Source organism: Serinus canaria, chromosome Z (assembly GCF_022539315.1).
Source record: "Serinus canaria isolate serCan28SL12 chromosome Z, serCan2020, whole genome shotgun sequence".
Classification (NCBI taxonomy): Eukaryota; Metazoa; Chordata; class Aves; order Passeriformes; family Fringillidae; genus Serinus; species Serinus canaria.
In genome coordinates this window covers 51,727,176-51,751,484 of record NC_066343.1, presented here as the reverse complement: position 1 = coordinate 51,751,484, position 24,309 = coordinate 51,727,176, and the positions used below count along the sequence as shown (strand labels likewise).

At 36.8% G+C, this 24,309-nt stretch overlaps 2 protein-coding genes across 3 annotated transcripts in view; one reads left to right on the top strand and one right to left on the bottom strand.

The window, feature by feature from the left end:
- POLK (DNA polymerase kappa) overlaps nucleotides 1-14,085 on the bottom strand; it is a 34,105-nt gene extending 20,020 nt beyond the window's left edge. The window contains 3 exon segments of the mRNA XM_050986468.1: nucleotides 2,886-3,005; nucleotides 5,401-5,579; nucleotides 13,942-14,085. Of these exon segments, the coding sequence (XP_050842425.1) occupies nucleotides 2,886-3,005; nucleotides 5,401-5,538 (258 nt within the window). The 5' untranslated portion in view covers nucleotides 5,539-5,579; nucleotides 13,942-14,085.
- Nucleotides 14,086-14,253: 168 nt separating this feature from the next.
- CERT1 (ceramide transporter 1) overlaps nucleotides 14,254-24,309 on the top strand; it is an 82,551-nt gene continuing 72,495 nt past the window's right edge. For both annotated transcript variants that reach the window (XM_050986470.1, XM_050986469.1), the window contains exons 1-2: nucleotides 14,254-14,634; nucleotides 17,962-18,096. In XM_050986470.1, the coding sequence (XP_050842427.1) occupies nucleotides 14,539-14,634; nucleotides 17,962-18,096 (231 nt within the window). In that variant the 5' untranslated portion in view covers nucleotides 14,254-14,538. The remainder of the gene's footprint in view (nucleotides 14,635-17,961; nucleotides 18,097-24,309) is intronic.

Genomic DNA, 24,309 nt, shown 5'->3' with positions numbered 1-24,309 from the left:
AATCTAAACCACCAAACAACCAAAACCTACAAATTACAATTAGAAGTTTAATTTTCCTTATAACCAGTTTTAGACAATTTGAAGAGTAATTTCTTTTTTTCTTATCCCACAGTAGACACGTAAGTTTTCAAAGCAAGACAGAAAAGTCAATAAAAGCAAGACAATGATAACTATTTACAGAATAAACATCTGGGATAAACCTAACATGGATAAATAAAAACAGCAAACATCAGTACAGCAGTTTCCAAATCTGGTAGCAGCTGCACACTTTTTAATTTATTACAATTTACTGCTGAACCTCAAGGAGCTCCACACATTCTAAAGGCAAAACCAACAGTATTGTGGCGCAGAATCTATATTTTATTCATATTACAGTTTCCACCATGTAACCAGGACTTTGTCCAAAAGTCCAGTACGTGGAGACATTTTTGTTTGGTTTTACCTTACAGGACTCAAATCAACAGCTTAGGAAACCATACCTGGCCTCTAACCATCCTACAAACAGGATTTCATTTGAAGATGAGAACATGGTGTTCACAGAGGTAGATATACAGATACCTTTCTAATTCCAGAATACTTCCCACTTAAAATTTTAGCAGAACAGGTTCTCTTATCAGAATGTTGTAGTAAAAAGAAGAGTGAAAAACTCAATAGATAAGAACAATAGAGAAGATGATAGTAAGAACTGACTATATCCGTAACTGAATAGAGCCGAGTAAACAATACACAGCAATTACTAAGAAAACCAAACAAAATAAAGATTTGCAAAGCAAAAGGTGGAGGCCTGGGGAGATGTAGTTGGCAGGTAAGAAACAGAAAAAGGACAAGGTATTTAGAATATCAAATAGAGAGAGAGAAGACTGGCTTCAAGTCCACAAATTTCACAGAGGACTCTGGGACAATATCAGTGAGGACTCTGGGACCGTTTTGTAAAGAGAACTGATGATGATCTGTGGATGTGGGACAACAAAGAAAAAATTCAAAATATGACAAATTAAAAGAAAACAGAGGAGAGAGCAAAATGGTCAGAATTTGTGCTGGAAGAATGAGGGCAACAACAATCATAAACCAGAGTTTTTGTGCATACAGAGAATAGAACAAAAATCCAATGTTTCAAGATGTTTTTACAGCAGCAAAGATCTCAAATTAGCCGGCAAAAAAGTGTGCCTCCTATACTCCTCTAATGACATTTCTCATGCAGTATGACAGCTGACTTTACAACTTATCTATTGGAAATAAAGATGTCTGCTGTTTCAGCAAGCAGCATAAAGATTTCAATAATGGAATTTGAAACTCAGGTCCCAGTAAAACACATACGAGAGAATTTATCTATTTAAGTTCCTTTTTTCCTCTATAGAAACCAGTTTTCATAAGAAACATTCAAAGAGTATAAAATTATATTGTAATATCAAGGAACCAATTTCCGAAAAGATAGCATGAAGGTAGACGAAGCAATTGAAATTTTTTGGTTTCACCAAAGTTCACTACATATTCTATCATTACATAACTATATAATAACATTATTTATAAAATATGTGTTATTAATGTCTTTCATTCTATAAGAAAGACTATTCTCTGTAAAATAAATAGTTCTCTGGTGAAGGCAGGATGGAAACAGAAGCATTTTTTCTGTAATAATATTACTTAAAAGCAACCTTAGTTAACTCAAAAAACCCTAGACAAGCAGACATAACTAATCTATGTTAAAGATTCCCTAAAAACAATTGTGACGTACAGGCTTACAACAAACTTTTCAGAGGTATTCAGAATGGCCAACTTTTCTTGGAACAAATTTGAAACACTGGTATCTAAAGTATGGAAATCATTTGCAAACCTGAAATGAACAAAAATGGTTGGACACCAAAAATAGCTCAAGTTCTAATCCTCACAATGGCACTGAAAATTAAAGGATGTGTTTAATCTTCATGTGTTTCAGGTCTTCATCTACAAACAAAAAAAATATCAGTCTACTTTGCTGGAATACTGCAAGAATTAAGAATTCACAGTAAGTGGTGTACAACATAAAAAACTCTATTAGAAAATCAGTAATTCTGCATTCAAAACTGGATTAGACTAGAGTTCAACAAATAAAGTTTGGGACCACCCATCGAACATTAAGGACAACAGTAAATATTTAATAATTTGACCCTCAGTGAACACAATCCACTGTGCACAGTGAATAAAACAGGAATCTTGTCAAGGAAAACTAGCAAGAAATCATTCAAAGACGGAATCGCAGCACAAAAGAAAATGGAAAGGAATTCAGCTCCAACAAACAATTTTAATTCTGTTGTGACAGTAATGTTTAGTGTGCAACCTTTCTTTTAACACTTCATACACTGCAATATTTTGGAGACTACTATTTACCATTAGCATTTGAAAAGAATAATAGCCTCTTCATCTGTCTAGCTCAGGACACTTGCATTTCTTGTGACTGCTTGCCATGATGATTTTCATTAATTAGCTTAAAAATGGCATATTATTGACAACTCTGATCTTTCTCATTCCATTGCAGGCCACTGAACACAAATAAATGTAAATTCTAAACTCAATAGTGATATGATCCTTATCAGCAAAGTATTTAACAAATCTTTACAAAAATCATAATGACATAACTTCAAACTCATCAGACTTGGAAACATAGGAATTAATTTGCTTCATTTTACTCATTGAGAGAACATTTCAAAGTAATTTTACAAAATATTCTTCTAGCAAGTTTATATTAAGATGACACCAGCAAATATTGTGCACTTTTCCTTGTATGTCAAACATCAAATGGTAGTTTAACATCGTGCCTACTGGCAGAATTTAATGCAATAAATCAGAACACACCAAAATGTTTATGATTCAACATTAACCCCAGTAAGTCTCTAGAAGATTAGTACCTGCATCTGTGCTTTTAAGAGCTGTTGTGCTGTAATTTTCTCTTTTAGCTGCATCATTTTTTCAATTCGTTGATTAACTTGTTGATCTTTCTTAAGCTCATTTTCATAAAATTTAGAACCCTGAAAGAAAAAAATCACAAAAACACTATGCTTTTCTTTTTGTCTTTACCTTGTCTTTAAGCAACCACATTTGATCTTTAAATAAAGAAAACATAAAACACAGAGATGGTTTCTAATGCCTGCTTTGGATTTTCATATAAAAACACACAAAAAAAACACTGGTTCTTTAAATCTCTTCAAATGACACACATATATTTCTCCTGCACAAAGGAGTTTAAGGAGGTATTCAGAGAATTTTGTACGATTATTTAGTCTAACACTTGACAATAAAAATTTTGGAAGAAGAAATAGAAGTCAAACTATTCTTTGCAACACCTCCAAGGTATGGAGTACAAACTCTAACAAAAATTTACTTTAGCATTTTTTCAGACTTCCACATAGCTTAATAAACATAGAAATATATAATGACGTTGTATAAGTCAAATTCACTTGTAATGTTGAGTATTTTGTTAGCCATTTAATCTTGATGGACACTGCAGAATCAGAAGCTATTTGGAAGAGGATGATGAAAACCAAATGAGTATAAAAAGCCCTGTTGCTCTCATATAAGTAATTGTTCCTTCAAAAAAAGGCACAAATACAAGGAGATGTAATAAAAAGACAATAATCATGTACAGAATGTATAATGCGACTCTCCCTCCTGACTCAGAACAAAGAAAGGAGGGCATATAATGAAGTAGAAAAGATAAAAATTCAAAATTAGGAAATAAAATATTTTCTTGCAACATGCCTTAGCTTAGAAGTAAAATAATATTTGCAAGAAAAGGCTTTTGTTGAACTTCTTGGTAAAATCTGCAAAAATTAACACATCTTTAGGTCCAAGTGTCTGACCACCAAACTGTCACTGATACCAAGAATTCAGCCATAGTCAAGTCAGATTCAAACATTTATACAAAAAGCAAAAATATCCACTTTCATAATAAGTATAAAAAAGATCATACCAGAGCTGTAATCTGTCATGTTTCATTAAAAAAAATATTTATTTAAAAAATTATAGTGTGTTTTCTTTGAATATCAGATATGCCCTTTATCTTTTCTCCCCTAAGCCATCAAACATGACTTGCTGAGACTCAGTGAAAGAAATGGGTACTAAAATGTAGGTGTGGAAAGCAACATAATTCTTGAGATTATAAGTAAGTTTTTAATTTTTTTTCCATTTATTGCAATATTTCACAGTTGAAATGACAAACTTTCTTGCAGTAGAGCTTCAGGTAGTGTCTGTAGGTGTCATTTTAAAGATTATAGAAAAGCTTAAGGAAAAGAATCAATGCTTCTTTTTGGATTTCTTGATGTGTATCTGGCAATTATAAACTCTTGCACTTTTTTGACAGAAATGTATTCCAATACTTAGATGCCTATATGTCAGCTTTGAAAGTCTATTTTACAGTTCATTCTATTTCATACTAGGAAATGAAACAGTAATTGCTATAACAAAATATTTTATGTTACTATCATTATCTGGGATATGTCTGACAAAGCACTGTTTTCAAGAAAGAGTGAACACGATATATAGAAAAAACAACTTATCAATAAAAGCTTGATAGCATATAAAGTTTCATCAATGTGAAACTGCAAGAAAAAAAGGAAAAAGCTTGCTACATAAGAACTGTTTACAGCATGCTTTCTCTCTCTCCTCCTTTCTCCCTCGGCCTCACCACTGCAGATCACTGCAGAGCAACATTAGTCAATACAGAATGCATGAGGAAAACATCAAAGCACATAACCTTGGGCCATGGTGACACCAAATAAAATACAGGCTTGTGCAAGGAAAAGTAAGAAAACCCTGACTTTCTCAGATAAAGTGCTATCCCTAAATTGTTCTATTGGAACTTTCCAATAGCAACTAGGATGACAAATATTTCAATGGTTTGAGGAGTTGTGAGGGCCTTTGTGGATCTTTAGTATAAAGCTGCACACTGGCCACTTCTCTTTAGTACTGAGAAGAAAGTCACAAAGACAGGCAGTAAAAACTTGCTTATAGAAAAACTTGATTACATAAAATTCATCAGTTACAGGAAGATGACCAAAAGAAGTAAATCTGCTTGGCTGATAAATGATGGGGTGGACAAAAGGAATGGTAAGGGGGAGCAAAAGAGGAAGCTGCAGCCTTCACAATTACCTCTGGCAAATGCTGTAGTATTTACGTACTGCTTTGGACAAAAGAGGAGCACTTAAGCATATACTCAGTTGTGTTCCTCCATGTCCTTAGGGATGAATACAACAATACCCTAAAGTACACTAAACTATGGCCCTTCTCCTTCCTCCCCACATATAAATTTCTTCCAAGAAGATAATACCATATACATGTGAGGGATAAAACTTGGGGAAGGGAGGAAGAGGGTCTTAAAATACTGGACCACAAATAAAGCATCAGAGAAAAAGTAATCAAACCAACCTTGGTAGCTTCCATGATGATTTTATTGATTCTCTCCTTATCCAAACCCTGCATTCCTGCTTTGTTATCATTAAGGCCCATTCTAAGTAGAAGTCCATCATTGCAAGAGCTGCTAGAAACTTTTTTCATGTTATCCATTGTATTTCTTGAAAACAAGCACCTGTTTTATGACTTAATATCTGAAAAAAAAGTAATAAAATATTAATGTATCAAGGGAACAATAAAAATAATTAGATTTTGTCATTAGTTTTATTTATGATAAATATGAAGACTTATATTCCTACAAAGTGGCTGACCTGCCACACACACCCCCTCAAACTAACCGTTACTCTATCAGTGGAGATAGTAAGACTCTCTTTTCTTATTAAACTAAAATTATTTTCCTTTAAAACCTCCCTTACAGAAATAATTGAGCACAAACCAGCCCCAGGTAAAGGCTAGTACCTTTTTATGAAGTGGACTATATACTTTTATATGAATGGACATTCACTATACCTTACACATGAACATGACATTTGTACCTGTACATTATTCTGTCAGATGAATCACAACAACCTAGAGCACAAAATAGTGCTCACTATTACATTAAAATAAAAAATTTGCAATATCTTTAAATTGAAGAAAACCACCACTCATTTGATTATCATCCCTGCTTGAGTCAACCTGTAGAATCCTTTCCAGTAATTTCAAGCTCAAATTCAGAACCTTGTTTGTGTCAAAACTCATATTTTAAAAACAGATGGCTTCAATTAAAAGCTTTGAATAAAACCCTAATTCAGGATAAAATTCGTGCACATTTTTTTTTGCAATTAATGTGTTGAGCCATGGTATCCAACTAGTGGAACTTACCAAGCCCTTACTACTCAACTACAGTCATCTGTAGTTTCTTATACACACAGATACTTCTGGTATGTGAACTTCTGACATCTTCCTTTGTCCTTTCTGAAAGTAAATTGTTGAATCCTCAATAGGCTCTTATTATATAGTGAACTGTTTAGTTATTAAATTGATCTCAAAAAAATAAAGCAAATTTCATCTTCTGTACCATGAAGATGGTCTTATTTTATCCAGTTTCAAAAAGGCAGACTCACAGAATAGTTTGGGATGGAAGGGACCTTTTAAAAGTCACCAAGTCACCTGCAATGAGCAGGGACATCTTCAATTACATCAGGTTGTTCAGAGACCCATCCAACTTGCCATCAGATGTTTCCAGCAATGGGGCATCCACCACTTCCCTGGGCAACCTGTCCCAGTGTCTCATCACCCTCACTGTAAAAACACATCTGATCTATACCAATCCTCCTCTATAAAACCATTACCCCTTGTAATACTGCAAGAGGCCCTGCCAAAAAGTCCAAGCATGATAATGCCATAAAATATTTAACATGTACTCATTACTGAAAAAGCATACAGAAACCATTTCTTCCTACCCCAAGTCATTGACTCATAAACCACTCCAGTTTCACTGTCATGCAAAATGGACATTCAACTGTCAACATTACACTGCTCCCTGTGACAGGAACCCTTGCTATTTGAAGAAGCCCCACCCTTTTAGGCAAATACACCAGTTTTCTTAATCACAAAATACACAAATCTAAGAGTGTGTCATTTTTCCTTTAAATGCCCTTTTCCCATACCAGGACTTAAGTGGGCCTCATGAACAACGAAACAAAAGAAGATCAGTATGTGTTTTTGCATTTGGAGCTGAATTTTTGTTACTGAAGAACCACATGAGTAACCTCTAAAAAATAATGATGGCAATATTCATATTTTCCTGAAGTTCTACTGAAACATACTAGCCAACTGAAGACAAGATATTAAAAAAACCCATGTTTACAAAAAAACGTTCCCTCAAAAACATCCAAATTTCAATCATATGCTATTAATTCACATTACTATTTATGGCGTCTGCTGAAAAATGCAAGATCAGTTACCTAATGCTGTGCTTATATACAGTATGTTGTATTAGAAGGAACATAAGCTGATGTAGCAATCAGGACCCTTCTCTTAATCCTTTAGTAGCACTTGAGCTTCTGGGAATAGGAGTGGCTTCATAGCTCTTATGTGTATATTTATCAAATAAAAGACTACAATGCTGAACATCTTTACAAATTTTTCAGCTGCAGTATCAGGACAATCTCTTACAGTTAAAATACACATTTATCAGAACAGGTTTGGTAGACCTCAATCAAAGCTAAAAGCACTGCATCCCAAATGACATTCCCTATTTCATCTCATGCTTATAAGCACCCTTGTATAAATTATCTCTCAGTAATTCCATCGTTACTGGCATTCTCTGGTAAGTAATGAGCAACATTTCCAAGGTATACTTTCATCAAAGTAAATATCCCTCCACTATTCTCCCTGCTTTTTTTATCATCATTGCCTTCAAGAAACAGGAATGAACACAAGATTGCTTCCATGTCTCAAAATTTTTTTAGGTGTTCGTTATTCCTGAAAGTGTCTTTCTCCCTAACATGTACAAATCTTTCCCCTTCCTCATTCAGAGCATCTTAAACACTCAGTTTATACAGAGGCTTTAAAAATTAATTTATGTCAGTCAAAAGAATGCCTTCTTTATCTCATTGTTACATATCTAACAATAAAAGAATTATCATGATAGAAAAAAAAATTGTCTTTACAAAACATCTCATAAATGGTGATCACCTGGTGTATTTTATCTTTTGAGCTTATTGCGTGGAATGGAATATATTGCTAGCCTCAGATGAGAACAGGTATAAATATTAAATAATACCTTAGCAGAAATTAAGAAGAAAATAGGAATCTGAGGACATGACATTTGTTGTCCACCAGAGCTTACAGGTGTACAGAAGGGAAAACATGAATAACAGGGGATACGATTTCCAGTTGCTTAATATGAAGAGAACCTGAACATTATCTTGGTTTCAAATTAACATGTTTGAAAGAAAATCCATAAAATATTTAACATACTGAAATTAATCACAACAGCTACAATAAGACAACTGACATAGAACTGTCAGATAAAACCAGTGCTCATTTGCCACAGGTGAAAATGAAAATATTTAAATGTAACAGAGAAGCAGAAGAGTTTTAAACTGTGCAAAATGTGAACAATATGTCAATGTAGAAATGTAGTTACTGTTTCAATTAGGCTAGAGAAAACACTGACCCTGTGGTGACATTTTTTTTGCTGAGAAAATTTGGGAAAAGAGGGTAAGGGACTAGAACCTAATGAAACAGTCTTCACAGAGTAACATACTTTTGGCATGCTGTTACCTCAAGAAACTGCTGCGGGACAAAGCTGCTTCCTCTAATACAAAACATGACATCTCCCTCAGTATCATACTGAGCAAGTAGAGTGTGAAACCAGAGGAACTGGTGAAGGCAGTCTATAGCAATATACTACCATATTATTCCTGTGATTGGGGAATGAGGGAAAATCTTATGTAAGTGGAAGGAGATAACTTTCCAATTGCTAGGGAAGGACTTCTAAAGGTAAAAACTTCAACAGTGAGTGTCAACAGTTACAGTAAAGCAAACCAACAAACAAGCAAAAACATTGAGAAGAGCCACAAAATACTATTACTGTGTAGAAAGTTTGATGAGTAAGCTGGCATGCCTACAAGTGGAAAAAGATCACTAATTAAACTGTAATCAAGCTTGTCTAGAATCACGCACAGAAACTAAACTAAACTAGTAAGACAGGGTTATATAGTATTTGAAAGTGTCAAGAGATTAAATTGTTCCTCTAATCTTATTGCTGTTTCAATTTCAAGTGCCTCTACCTTCATTTGAATATAGCATTTTTTAACAGTTGATTGAACCAATCTAAAAGAAATGGCTTGTATTTGATCCTGTGCAACTCTTCCAGCTTGTCCTCATTAAAAATCCTCCAATTCCAGCAACATAAACTCTGTATTCAGTATAAAAAGTTAAATGCCTTTATATTACATTTCCATGTAATAAAATAATGCAAAATATATATTTTGCATATAAATATAAATAATGCAAAATATACATTTATCATATTCTTCTATTTATATATAAGAATATTCAGATCAGGAGGCATAGTGCTATTATGTACATTATTAACATTTGCAAAGTATGCTAACAGTTCATCTTTTGTTGACCATGTTAACAACATGGGAAGAACTATTAAGACTGGAAAATGACACCAGTATGGAAAAGCTTGAAAAAGAATGTATTTGCATACTGAGTTATTGTTTAATGCATGTAAGTTGTGTACCTGTCCTCATAAATAAAACCAATTCTGATATCTTTGCTATCACATATTCTCATGACAATGTGAGCTGCAAAGAAGTTAGTAAGAGACACAATTGTCTACTGAGCCCACAGCTCAACAACTCAACAAAGGAATCAAAACATACAGTACAGGCATAAAGGACTGTCTTTTACACCCTAATTATAGTAAGTAACGCTCCATGGTATGCAAAAAGAATTGAAATAAATGTTGCAAATAGCAACACAAATGATCTTTCCCAAATGATCTTTTAATTATTATCCTCAGGATGTCTAAAACAAGCATCTAAATTAAATATTTTTCCTAATTTCTGTAAAACTCATAAAAGCCACCAATAACATTGCATCAAAATCTGATACATAATTTACTGTCGCAGAGCCCAAAATAAACTTCCTATTTTCTCTCAATTAAAATATTTCAGAGAGTCCTTTATTTAAAGGCATGTTCAAGCATATCAGACTGTCCTTCTAACTATCTGCTCAACTCCTCTTAGCCACAGGGGGTTTGATTTTTACTAGAGGCTTAGCTTCTGAATAGCCCTGAGAAGAGTCCTGTCAGTTTTAATCCTGTACTGATTTACAAGAAAAGAACTGGCAAAAGGAACTGCACAACAGTGTTGTCATTTAATACATATACATTTAACATACATGGTGTTAACCACACAGATTCCCAGCTAGTCTGTTCAAAACTACTGTCTAACTACTCTCTCTGTCTCAAAGTCTGACACAAACAAGCTCCTTAGAAAAAAGAATCTTTCAATAAAGATGTTGTATCTTTACAAATGTAATAAGCCAGAGCACATGATAAATTAATACTGAACAGAAAACTGGACCAAATTCACGGAACTGAAAATTCCAAGTGCTCAAGCTGACACATACGAAATGAGAGTACTTTTAAAGTAGCAGATGACTCAGCATTTTACAAAGAACATAGATCACATACAAGCACCTGGAAAAGATCACACTAGATTACATTAGCCCTAAAAAAAAAAGGTCCTAGAATTATCTTCTGTATACTCACTGATTTTAGCTGTAACAAATTACAGGCAAATCCATCTTTTAAAACAATAAATAATTCACACTTAAAGTACACAGTTAATGAAGACTGCTTCTGAGAGTGTTCAAAAATAAATGTCAAAACATTTTATGCCATTCACCAAACTATCTGAATATTCTTTGCTTATGTGAAGAGTGACACAAGTAAAACAAGTGGAATACTCATCCCCTATCAATTTTCTGTAGGCAAGATGCAAAGCAATTCTGTTCTAAATTCTTTCAGTTTCTCTGTCAAAAAATACTCATGTCTTTAGAACATCTAAGTTTATTTGAAGGATAAAGAACCATGATATCTTCTGCCTCTATTCAGTATTTTAAAGGACCTTTTCAACTCAAATATTTATCTGAAGTCTTTAACTAAGTTTTCCTTGTGCTTCTAGATTACTGAAAATAAAGGCTTTAGTAGTCTAATCCATAAAGAAAATAATGAAGGAACTGAACACTCACCAGTAAAAAGGACACTAGAGGTAGTCTAGTTATCTGCAACCTGGCTTCTACAGACATATTTAGTGCCAATGTATTAATATATATTTTTTTTTTTAAACTTAGAAATAAAAGCCTAATACAATGATTCACAGAGAGCAAAACTGTTTACTGTAGCAGTAAACTGTAGAATAAAGTGTCTGAATCATTAATATTTCTGAGCCTATGCTATTAGGCAATATGCTGTGGCATTACAAAGCTCCTTTAAGGATCCTCCTAAGAAAAACAGTCTTAAGTTTCAGAACAAACATAATGGTAAGCATGAATACACTAGAAGTGATGGAGATTCTGTTTTAAAAACATAAAATAAACACCCTAAAATAGAAGGTATGGGTGTGGAAAAAGGAACATAAAAAGGGAGAAGAAAAAAAAGTATTCATAAAGTTACCCACTTGACCATGCTTACTATGGCTGACATTCCAAGCAGCAAAACTCAACATTCCCGATTTTTGTATTACAAGTGGAATACACAACAGTAATACAGAACACTATCTGTTCAGCTGTTCTAAAAAAGGTGAGGACTATTTCCAGTAATTTGCAAACTTCCTGCAACCCCTAAAACTCTACAGACTGCGTACAGAGACACTTGCTATGAAAGAACAAACACAGCAATAAATCACAAAATAAAAGTTCAGTAGAAAAGGTATAGAAGGAGCTAAAGAGAAGTGAGTGCATCTGGATACCAGTATGATTTTCTACATCTCCCGTGCTTTGGTTTGCATCCTATATTGGTCTTGGCATTCTTTTAAAATGATACAAAACTGGGAGACTGCTCTTCCAGACCACACCTGATAAACCACAATTGTTAATGTAGTGCCCTCCAAGAGATCAAGCTACTGTAGTCTGAAAAAACCACCTCTCAAATTGTGTGTAGGAAGAACTCCAAGTCCTCAGCAATAAACCTGTCCTTTACAAATCTATTCCCACTGCATCCCATGGTTGCTGAAAAGAATATGGCCTTATCTCATTAGGAGTGACAGACTATGTTATGCTTCCAAGAAATGGTCAGAACATTGGAAAGAAACGGTTATTTACATAAGGTATTCACAACTACAATACAGCTTTTGGAAGAACATAAGCTGGTGACACTGTGTTGAAAAACAAGATACATTGTGAGCATGTGGCAGACGTTAACAAAAATGTGTTACCTTGCACAGCCAATGCATTATATGAAAACCTGAAAATGCAAACCTTTAAGCATTCAATATTTTTTCACTTAAAGTTTGTAAAATGCTAGCCATATTAATAAACAAAACTAATACTCTCTCTAAAAAGGATGATATGTTTGTAGAACAACCTGAAAAAATATCTACCCAATGCATTTTTAGTATGTAACACTTGTTTGATTCAATGTTCTGGAGGGGGAAAAGAAAAAGCAATCTTCCTCTGTAACCAAGTGAATAATTTCAGATCAAAAGCATGACAGGAAATGTCTGCGTACATGCTACTGCCACTGCTAAAAGGACTTGCTCAGACATGTCTCTTCAGCTTCTACTCCTGAAAAGAAGTTCATTCAGAATTTAACTGGGAAAAAACAACGGGCTTTACAGGTAATGCCAACTAACTTCAACACATATTGCAGACAGGAACTATAAACTATTCTCATACATAACAATACTTACAAAGCCTGCTTGACAAACACAACACATTGTAACTGACACTAAGGAGGAAAAAAAATGCACTTGGTTTCTTCCCAGAGACGAAGTGAATAAAAAACCACTGTTTTTTGGCAAATTGTCTAAAGTAGCACTCACAGTAGACTTCTGTAAGTTTTTCCCTGTACATTGCAGTGATTACACAAATATTAAGATGTCTATGAGTATTTTTTATTTCTAATAATTTAGAACAATAATGCTACCTTTTGAATTATCCTCAGTTCTGCATTCATTGTAAATATCTTTATATCTGAGACTTGAGCAGTATGAATATTATTTAACTTTTAACTGCCATATATAGAGAATGCATATAAGTAGACGTGTCAATGTTCTTTCAAAAAAAATAATAAACCCTCAATGGAAACTTTCAAATCGCCTAACGGGAAAATTACACAATGGTATGTCATAAGGAAGAAGTCAGAGAAAACAGAATTATGCAGCACTGCTCTTACAACAATTACAGAAGTGTATCTTCCCAAGCCGAAATTTTCTCAACCAACATTCTTTAACACGCTTTTCCCCCGCCCAAGAAATCAGGAGAAAGGGCATGAGTTAGTACAAACCTTAAGTCTTTCCCAAACCACTATATTCGCTGTTCACAAACCGCGAAGTGACAGGTACAACAGGGTGGGGTTTTTTTCCCATCCTACAAATACATCTTCACCCATAAATATCGACGAAAACACGTAGTCCAGACTAAGTCGGAGGGGAAAAAAAAAAATCACCATTTCTTTCCCTAAACTACGAAAGCAGTTTAATAAACGGAAGACAGGACACGCGTAGAACCTGGCAGCCGAAGCCGAACGCTGACCCATCACTGCCTGCTCCGCCCGCCCCACGCCTCTGCGCGCCGCCGGGGAAGCCGAGCCCGGACGGGTCCGAACGGCTCGCCCTTCCCTGTCGTTTCAGGCAGAGCTGGCACCATCTCCCGCCCCTTCCCGCCGCCTCCACCATATTTGATTAGGGAAAAATTTGGCCCTCAACCCCCTCAACTGTCCTCCGATTCCCGACGGTTTGAGGCGAGGAAGAGAAGCTACTTCTCCTAGCCCTTAAAAGCAAGCAGAGCCGGAGAGACGCTTCGCCTCGCTAAAGATAAAGCGAATACCTCCGCACAAAAGACAAAGCAAACACCGCCCCGTGCAGCACCGTCGCCCTTGGCAGCGGAGCTCCCCTCCCCAGGGGGCACTGAGGCGATACCCGCCGGCACAGGAACGACGAAACCAAGATGGCGGCGGCGCTCCGTCGGAGTGAGACTACAGCTCCCAGCACGTCCTGCGGCACGAACGAGGGGCAATGACGCCCGGACTCACGGCCGCGCGAGACAGAACTACAACTCCCGCGGGGAGCCGCGGCGAGGCGGGGCGGGGTATTCGTCGATGAGTGCCCGCCTCATCTAAGATGGCGGCGGCGGGAGCGCGCTGAGCGGGTGCCCGGCAGGCGGACGCGCGCTCGCCCCTCCTCCCCTCGCTGTCCCGGTGTTGTGGCTCTGGTCGCGGGCGGGGTCTGAGGGGCCGCGGCGAGGGGATCCCGGGGCTGCAAGCCTGGTTGCCGGCCGGTCTCTGGCGGGGACGGGCGGCGCTTGGTCGAGGCACCCGCTTGAGTAGAGCCCGGCGCTCCGGTCCCTTCGGCTGAAGAAGGCTGGTGTGGGCGGGGGCCGCTCCGGCTCTTTCCCAGCTCGGCGGTGGCTGCGGCTCCGGTCTCCATGTCGGACAACCAGAGCTGGAATTCCTCCGGCTCCGAGGAGGACCCCGAGACCGAGCTCGGACTGCCTGTTGAGCTCTGCGGGGTGCTCAGCAAGGTAAGACGCCTCTACCCCATTCCTGCTCCCTGCCGCCCCCCGTCTTCGCTGTCAGGCCCGACCGCCCCGGGGGCTCGGGCCGAGGGGCCCGGTGGCGGGGGGGCCGGGCGCCTCCGCGGGCGGCCCTGGCACGGCCGGGGCACCGCCACCTGACGGCGGAGCCGCTGCCAGGCAGAGCCGCGGTGTCGCCGGGCGCCCCCTCCCTCAGCCCCGCCGCCCCCTGCGGCCGGGGGGAGCCTTTCTTCGAGCAGTGTCGCGGTCCCTGCCGCCCCCCGTGCCCACCGGCCGCACGGTGCGGGGCTCGGACAGCCGCGCAGGGAGGGCGGCTCCCCCGCGCCTCGGGCTCCGGCCGGAGCGGCGCCGGGCCTGAGTGTCGCGGCTGCCCGGGAGCTCCCGGAGGCGCCCGCAGTCAGTCGTGTCTCCTCGGGAGCAGGCACGGCTTTGAGTGCTGGTATCAAAACAGGGCATTGAAATACTCCTGCGGCAAGAGATAACGGGAGGAGAGGAAAAGGAAAATGGCTATACTGCTTATTTCCCCTTTTAAAAATAACCACAGTTATTTTCTCTTTTATCGCTGAAAATAAGGTGATTTCCGAGCATGTGTCGGTTTATACTGGAAAATGTTATTTTCAGAAGTACTTTAATATATTGAATTACTTAGTTTTCATACTAATATTTTATTTTTTTATTACAGAAAGTATACTCAGAATAACGTTGAAATATGTGTAACATTAAAGCACTATATTTTTAATTTTTTTTCTTATCCTACGCAATAAGGCTAGGCACAAGCCAGTGTAGGAGGCACAGTATACAGAGATCTTATACTGCCCTGAATGTGTAGAAAACAGCCATAACTGATTTCACACTGTTTTGAGGGACTTTGTGGGACTTTGGGACTTTCTTCCAGGCTGGAAATGTTTGTAACCCCAGAGATAAGAGGAATGGTTAGGAGAAGAGAAGGATCTCTGCTCTCATTTGTAAGATCTTATCTAATATTGGATGGGGGAAAGAGGCGATGAGGTGGATGTGAGATAGTGTTAGAGCAGTTACAATAAGAGATTTTTGTTTGGTGTACTTTTGCTGTTTTGTTTGCTTTTTTTTTTTTGTCACAGCAAAGTTTTCCTTCGGTAAGATGCTTCCGTTGTTAGAAGGGAAGTAGTTTGTGGGATGTAATTAAGTTTTATGTTAGTAAATTAAATACAACCAGGTGCTCTTTCTCAGTGGTGTAGCAGGTGAAGCCACAGCTTCATACATTCTAGCTGAGGTATGTGCAAATTTTTTACTTTTCTGGATGATTATGCTAAGTGTAGCAGAGAGTGTCTTTCCCATGAGAACTCGGAATTCAATCTGAATAGTCAAGTATGATGAAACCTGTCTCAATGAATATGATTGAGGGGTAAGGTTACCTTTGTTAGTTGATACCTCACTAATTATTAAGGTAAACTAATTTAAATGGAACGGTAGCATACTGAACTTTCTACTAAGGAAATATCTATTTTTAATATTTTACTGTATATAATTAAGTTCTAAAATCATAGAAATAGGCTGCTGTTCACTGTGAGGAGTGGTTTTAGTAGTTCTTGCCTTCAGTGAGGAGAAAAGCTGTGAAGGTAATGGAGGCATTTGGTAAGAGAAACTTGTTAGAAATGTGTCCTGCTGGTCTTTCTAAGTGTTCTGAAACTCTAGGCTTTTTTCCATTGTATTTCCTGCTAATGATTTTAAGGTGGATACAAAGAAAGAACTTCAGTGGAAGAGTCTTGAGAATGAGAATCTAGATGCTTGGAAAACCACTGGTCTTTTTCTCTTTCAAAACCTCATGCCTATCCAACTATACTTTAAGGATGGCGCATTTGGATTGCAACAGCAAGTTTTGATTGCAACAGCAGATGCAAGATTCACTGCTATATATGTTTCTGTTAACTTTTTCAGAGAAAAAAAGGTCATTTTCTTTGCTTTTTTTTCCCCCCAAGATAACTTTGGACTCTGCCTTGCACATCCTGGGAGGAGTTGGGAACATGAGAGATAGGAAAAGAGGAAGGCAGGAAATAATAATACATTTCTGACTGCTTGTGCTACCACTTCAGGCACTAAGCACACATGAGGCTTTCTTTTAAGTAATGCTGTGTTTAGCAATTAGATGTATTAAGAGATGAAAAAGGGCTTTATGTTTTAAGAGCAAATCAAGGTCTTGGCTTCATTTGAAAATTATTAAGAATTTCTTAGCTATTTTTTTTCTTTAGACTTCATCATCTTATTACTAAAGTTAACATGTAATTATGGAGTATGTATTAATTAATTTATGTAGTGTGAAGTGGGAACAAGACTGTAAGTTGACTTTTCCCCCTCATTTTTTAGATTACAAAATACTGAATGATGGATAGACTTAAATGTTAGCCAGAGTTTTTCATCCAAGAACATTTGTCAAAATCAAATACATGCTTCTATGATAAGATTGGTTTCAATGCTTTTGTTTCTATTTTTATCAAATGTATGACATTTGCACCATGATTGATTAATAAGTATCTGTGTATTGTCAGAATTATGACATATTGTCAGACACTGATTTTCTGTCAGTGTCAGATGATTCTATGAAGCTCATATGATTTTACAAAATGCATTCAGAAGAAATGTTGCAAATGTAAGAGTAGTAATTAGAACTTTTGGTCAATTTTTACTAGAAGTCTCTAGAATTAATCCAGAATTTGTTCCCAGAATATTGGTTTTATTCAGTATGTGAATGTGGAGTCTGCAGAAAAAACTGAATAGCAAAAATATGATTGGTTGTCTGCTATAACTAAGTATCTTCTTAGTGAAAGTAGTTAGAATTAAAACCTAAAGCAATATCTATGGGCAATATTAAATTAATAAAGCACTGAGTCCCTTAGGCACTACAGTACTTGTTTATTGTTCTGGGGGATAATGGCATGTTTGTATTTATATGAAGATAACTTTATATCATATTTTATATAAAATAAATTATTCCGTGTTCCATGTAAGTCATTAATGTTTGATTTATTTTTTTTCCCCTCCCCTGTTTTCCTCAATTTGTGTCAGTATGTTTATTGCCTTTATTGTGACTGGCTTTGGCAGTGCAGTTGGAGTCCAGATATCTGTTGTCTTATTGACCCTTCAAAACAACTGCTTTTTGGTTGTTATGGGAGTTTGTAAAATTATGTTAGGAGCTCTGAGGAGAAAAAAGTTCTGATTTAGAAAGAACTTGTAAAAATATGTTACATTTTTCTTCAGGTGCTCAATAGCCTAGAAAATACCCATTGTTCTTTCATTGTTGACTTTCCATTGGCTGATCTCTGGAAAATTTTTTTACAGTGGACCAACTATATTCATGGGTGGCAGGATCGATGGGTAGTTCTGAAAAGCAACACACTCAGTTATTACAAGTCTGAAGATGAAACAGAGTATGGCTGCAGAGGCTCTATCTGTCTGAGCAAGGCTGAGATTACAGTAAGTACAGTTTTATTATTGACATCATTTATGTTTTGAGGTGCTATATATTTGTGTCTGGTGAAAGCAAACATGGGTGTGGCAAATTCTTTAGGGTCATCTGCTTATGACAGTGGCATCAGTGGAATACTGTGGAGCAGGCCAAGGAATTCCTAATGCTAAAACAAACTTTTAATCTGTGGCTTCAGCAAGCAACTTTTCATTTCTTACACTAGAGGGTTTTGTGGTTGGATAGACTCTATGCCTCTGAAGGGTACAAAGTTTTTTCCATGGGTCAGTTTAAGACCCCTGACCAACTTCCCAGAGGAGGTACCATCCTTCACAATCTTTGCTCTAGAAAGAGGGCAGTGGTTCTTTGACTGTGGTTCTTGACTTTCTGAACACAACTCTACAGGTTTCCAAAAGAAAATGTTCTTTTCTCTGCTTCTTTCTCTGAGCAAGTTAGTATGTTGCTGGTTTTGTCAAATGCTAAAGGAAGGTTTGGAATAGACTGTTAAGAATAAAGAGCCCATATATAAATGAGCATAAGTGTTACGGGGAGTGGCTGAGGGGGCTGGGGTTGCTTAGGCTGGAGAAGAGGAGGCTGATGGGGGACCTTATGGCCCTCTTAAGCTATCTGAAAGGAGGTTGTAGCAAGTTGTATTTCAGTTTCTTCTTCCAGGTAGGAAGTGGACGGTTGAGAGTAAATGCCCTCAGGTTGTCTCTGGGGAGGTTTAGATTACACAGTAAAAATGCTTCACAGAGGGGCTGTAAAACACTGAAACAGGATGCCCAGTGTAGGAGTGGAGTTACCATTCCTGCAAGTGTCAAAAAAAGTGTGGATATGGCACTTGATGGCATGGTGAATGTGGTGGTGCTGGGTTGATGGTTGGACTTGATAACAGTGTTTTTTTCCCAACACAAATGACTCCATGAAAAATTAAAAAGATTAATTTGCCTTAGAAGGTAAAGAAAAAATTCTGCTTTTTTGGCCTTTAGAATTACAATACACATTATGACTAATGGTTGTCAAAAAGCATGGTGTAGTCTCTCTGCAATACTGTTAAATAGTCTGTCCGGTTATGTGATTTAGAGTACGAATAGCTGGACTTTTACATGGCACACAAATTTCTAAAGTAGCAGTGTTAAGTCTTAGCTTGTATGTTGACAAATTCCTAAAGTAGTAGTGTTAAATCTTAGCTTGTATGTTCTTATTCCACCAAATATGTGGAATTTTTTCAAGTTGAATTAAGGATGACGAACAAGAAGTATTCTTCCTTACTGATAATCAACTTACAAAGAGAATTTGATTTAATGCCTCTTGATTTAAAAAAAAAACCTGCTGGATTGATTCCATCAACCGGATGTATTTTGGAGAAAAACTTGTGAAGAAAAAGAGGTTTTTTACATTTAGATGTCTGGCAAGTATTGTGGTCATCTAAAAATTTAAACAGTTCATGCAATGTGTTTTATTTTTTTGAACTGTTTGCGCTTCTAGAACTTCCTCAAGATGGGTTCTCACTAAGGTGTATCTATGGCAGTCTGTTGAGCCTATGATCAGAATTTCCCAAAATCTCTCAAGAGGCAAGAGCTTAGCATGCCAAACAGGCAGGGAGAGGAAGGTGCTGGCAAGGATGTAGCTAAAGGGCATCTGCAGGCGTGCTGTACATCACATTTCAGCAGATGTGCTGTACAGCTGCAGTGGTGGAGTGAGAGGTTACAGGATACCACCATTTCTGCTGGAATGTTTTGGTACATTGCAGTTTACAAAGGGAAGAAAGCTGGCAAGCATGTCTTCAGACTAGGATGTGTGTAACACTGGAACTTCTTACCAGTACCTTTTTTCTTTTTCACTCTGGCAGTTGTTAGATCTGGTAACTTGGAGTTGAATGGATGCATCTATTTTTAACTTCTTGAACTTCTTGGATACATGGAGAAAGAAATAAAAGCTTCCACAGTTCTAAAGGTTAATCAGATATTTTAGTTCCGTTTTTGCTCAGGCTCATGCTTTGTGAATGGTATTGACAATTCAGTTGGTAGATGGTATTCCTGAAAGCTAGTAAGTTCTAGTTATTATATCTAGCTGCAATTAAAGTTGTTGTGGTGGAAATTTTAGAAGTTGAGGAGTACTATTGGATCATTTCATGTTTCTAGGATGTAGAAATATGCTTTTGAAACTGTCTTGTAATTATTCTCTCTTTGTTTTTCAGAGGTTGTACTTTAATGCCAGAGTTTTAGCATTGATGCTTCTGTTACTTCTGCAACATTGATAGCTGTTTAGCAGCAAATTGAATATTGTATTTTGTACTCCAGTAAAACTTAAGCTTTCAATTGAAAATTGATTATGCTCAATGATAAGTGTTAAAGATATTCTTCCTGAGGCATATAATTGATGTTTACTTCTATATTCTCCTAATGTCTTCAGTAACTATAACTTTCCAGCACGTATTTAAATGCACAGGAAAACACCGATAGCTGATAAAATAAGTGTTGAAATGATAATGTGCGAAAACTAACTTTGCTTTCAGTAGAACTTATTATTTACTCAATTATTGGTAATTAATTTGGTAAGGAGGGGATGTCAGGTTTCTTATTGGCTTAATTCAGTTGCACTGATTTGATGTAGTTGAGATCTTAATCTTTAATATTTTTCAACAGTCTTTCACTATACTGTAAGTTCAGTTTCCCTTGATCTTGCTTATCCAGAGTCAGATGCATTAACTACTTCTACCTTAACCTGTTGTATTTCAGTTAAGTTTTCTGTAGTATGAGATGGTGATGATAACTATAGTGTTCCCTTGTAGGAAAGGGTAGCTGGATTTTCCTGAAGCTTTCTTTTAGGCACTTGGATTAGGTATGCATGTTTCAATCAATGGGGAATGTAAAGATTTTTGTGCATAGTTAAATCTACTGTTAATATATAAGCATAAATACTACTCAGTTTGCTGTCACTGAGTAGTATTACTGTACTTTCAGGAATGAAGATGAGTCTAATTATAAGCCGTAGTATTAATTGAGACATGAATATTATATGCAGAAACCCACAGTTGCTTCTGCTCTTGTTGTATCATTTGTATTTTACTGGGTAGGAATTGATAGATTATTTTACAGGAATATTTTGTAAGACACTCATCTCTTCCCTTTATTTGATGAAAGAATACTAGTTAAATTTAAGCTTATTAGCATAGCTGTTTTGTGTACTTCAAGTGCAGAATTATATTGTCATACGTCCAGAACAGGTATGGCCATGTGACAGTAACCTTTCATTAAATGAAAAATATGGGATCTGGTTAGACTACTGGACTGAAGAGAGCTGTTTCTCTGGAATAGACAAACAAAGGATGAATATTTATTGTATACTCACTGGATTACATCAAGTAATGAACTGGCCAAATGAATTAAGTTTGGGGGAAGGATGATGAAAATCAGTATATGATTCTAGATGACTTGCTTTTATCCACATAAGACAAAACACCTCAAAGGTGTTTAATTGGTTTATAACAGGCTGGAGGCTGAAACTGAAGATGGAAGTTCTGCTGTATGGTCGGTGGATGAGATGAAATTGTGCATATTATAAAAACTTCATACATGGACAAACTTTAGCTTTCTTTTATTAATCTAGTCTGTGCATACTAAATTACTGGTGCTGAAGCTTTGTTATATTAATCTTGTCTATGCAAACTAAATTACTGGTGTTGATGGCACTCAGTGCCAGTTGGTCTTTATTAAGAATAACCTTCTTTATCTTAAAGTTTTGTAGTTCGTTCATTCTTGAAGTCAGACTTCCAGTGGGGAATTCTGTGTACAAGGTTAAGAATGGATGTTCATGGCAGTCATGTAAATGCGGATCCCTGGGGCATGGTTTTGGAGCTGGATGGTCTAGGGTCTGTTACTAAAAGAACAAAAAGAAAATGCCCTGTAGATCTGGAAGTCCAACTTTCAGGCAGCCTGGTCCATAAGCTTGTGCTGTCTTTGCTTTGATTGCTGTCTGTTCTTACAGTGCCATCCCCACTGTTGTACACAGTGGCTTGCAGTAATTCATGTAGTCTCAGCATGATAAATCAAGAATAAAATGGTATGCTCTGCCCCCACTTCAGGCAATCTAAGAGGAAGGCCAACATTACTTTGATCATGGTAGGAATTTATATTAATTCCTAAGAGATTCTCAAATCTCTTTATAGAATTCTTAATTTAAAAAAAAAGTGTTTATCTGATGTACTCTAGGGGGTTTTGCCTGGTCAGAGTAGCTCTTCTACATGGATGTAAATGGAAGATATTAAAAAATGTTTAGAGAAATGTAATGCTTGGTAAAATTTTAAGAGTGCTTAAACTCAGCTATATGTGAATTTTTTGTCCCTAGAGGTGACTATCTATCCAGAAGCTCATGTTCCAACTTAAAACTTCAGCTTTTCTACTGATAGAATCCATATTTGCCATGTTGCTTTAATCCAGTAACTGATATTCATCTTCTTTCCTGTGTATATTATTTATGTAGAAAAACCTTTTGGTTTTACTTGCTTAAACCAGATGTAATAACTGTTATGCAGTGGTTTTCCTTGGCTTAGGTTATACTGCAATGTGTATATGCATATCAAAACCTTTATTGAAACTTGCTGTTGGTTTGTAGTTTGGGGTTTTTGGAGTACTTTTGTTTTTTATTGTGTTGTAAAAAGACAATTAGACATCTCTGTGGAAATCCCTGAACTAGGACTGTGCCATAAATTCAATTTGCGTAGTGGAGATACTTTCAAGTAAACAGGTTTGTTGGGGTTTTGGTCTTCCAGAAATTGGAAAGCACAGTTGCTTAATGAGGGCAGTAATGACATTTTATATTAATATAAAATTTCAAACCAGCCATTTAGCTTTAGAATGAACTTCTAAAAGGTGTGGGGGTTGAGTATCTGTTATGAATATCTTGAGCTCAGGAAAAGCAAGAAAATAGAAAATGGAAGTCTGTCTGAGGGACAGCTTAGTGAATTGTCTTGGCTTTTTTCCCTTCCTAAGTAGTAATAAATTGTTGTATAAAGAACTTCATAAATATTCATTTTATAAATTAGGACAGATGTAAACATGTGTTACTTTCAGTTTACAAAATGATCAAGAACATTGTACATGAAAGAGCTAAACTGGCAGGTCTCTATTTAAATTTCTCATTTCCTTATACATAGTCTAAAGAGAGACTGACATGTTTGTATCCAGTAATCAAACACTAAAAATAAAAATCTTACTCCAATTTTAAAGATATGGTTAGTTGAACAGCCACCTCTCCTCACTCTAGTAGTATTTCTGTTTTATTTATAGAGTGATACTGACCACCACTAATAATTTGGCACTTGCGAGAGGAAGTACAAATTGACATTTTTAAAAATAGATTGAAGAATTAACAGAAAATGCTTCATACGCTTATCAATTAAAACACATCCAGAACTTTCCTATGAGTTTTTTTCATAGAAACGTCAAACCCTACAAATCTCTAAGTTTTATAATAAAGATGTGTATTTTTAATTGAAGGAGATGTCAGTGCTAGAGAAACATTCTTAGTGGCATGAAGAATCACATCTTGCAAAGCAGACTTTCAAAAAGTCATCTTGACGTTAACAATATATTGATGTGTTTCTTTTACACCTTATACAGTGTGAAATCTAACAGTATTTTGGACTCAGTTCATGTGGTAGTGTATAGAAGCAGTATAGAAGAAATAAAGTTTGGATTTACTTTTTTTTTCTAGCTACTGCATCAAAATTTGATCTTGCTAAGATACCTGCTCATGATAAAAGAATGCTGTAATTGCAGTTGGTATCTACTGTTAGGTTTGCCTGAGTTTGTTGCTAGTTAAGTTGAATGGGAACTGATAGGTGTTAGTTTCTGAAAGTTTTTATTATAAAGGCTAAGCCATAAGACCATGCCCTGGGCAGAAACTAGCAGTAAATTTGTAGTAATTGGTGATTGCTTGGGTAAATATTGTATACAGCTGTCTGAGGCTGGAAAGCAATCTGGTGTAGCATGACATGATGGGCATTTAATTGAATAATTAATTTTCTGTAATTTGATAAAGTGCCTTCTCAGCCTTAGTTGCTACTAAAAAATGACCTGAGTAAACTAAGACTTATAATACAAGCCCTAACTAGGTCGGGGTTTATTTAGGTCATGTGGCAATTAGTACTGTTTGGCTGTAGTATGTGTCTCAATGAAGTAGTTAAATCAAGACTGGTGGGAGATTTTGGCTAAATGGGA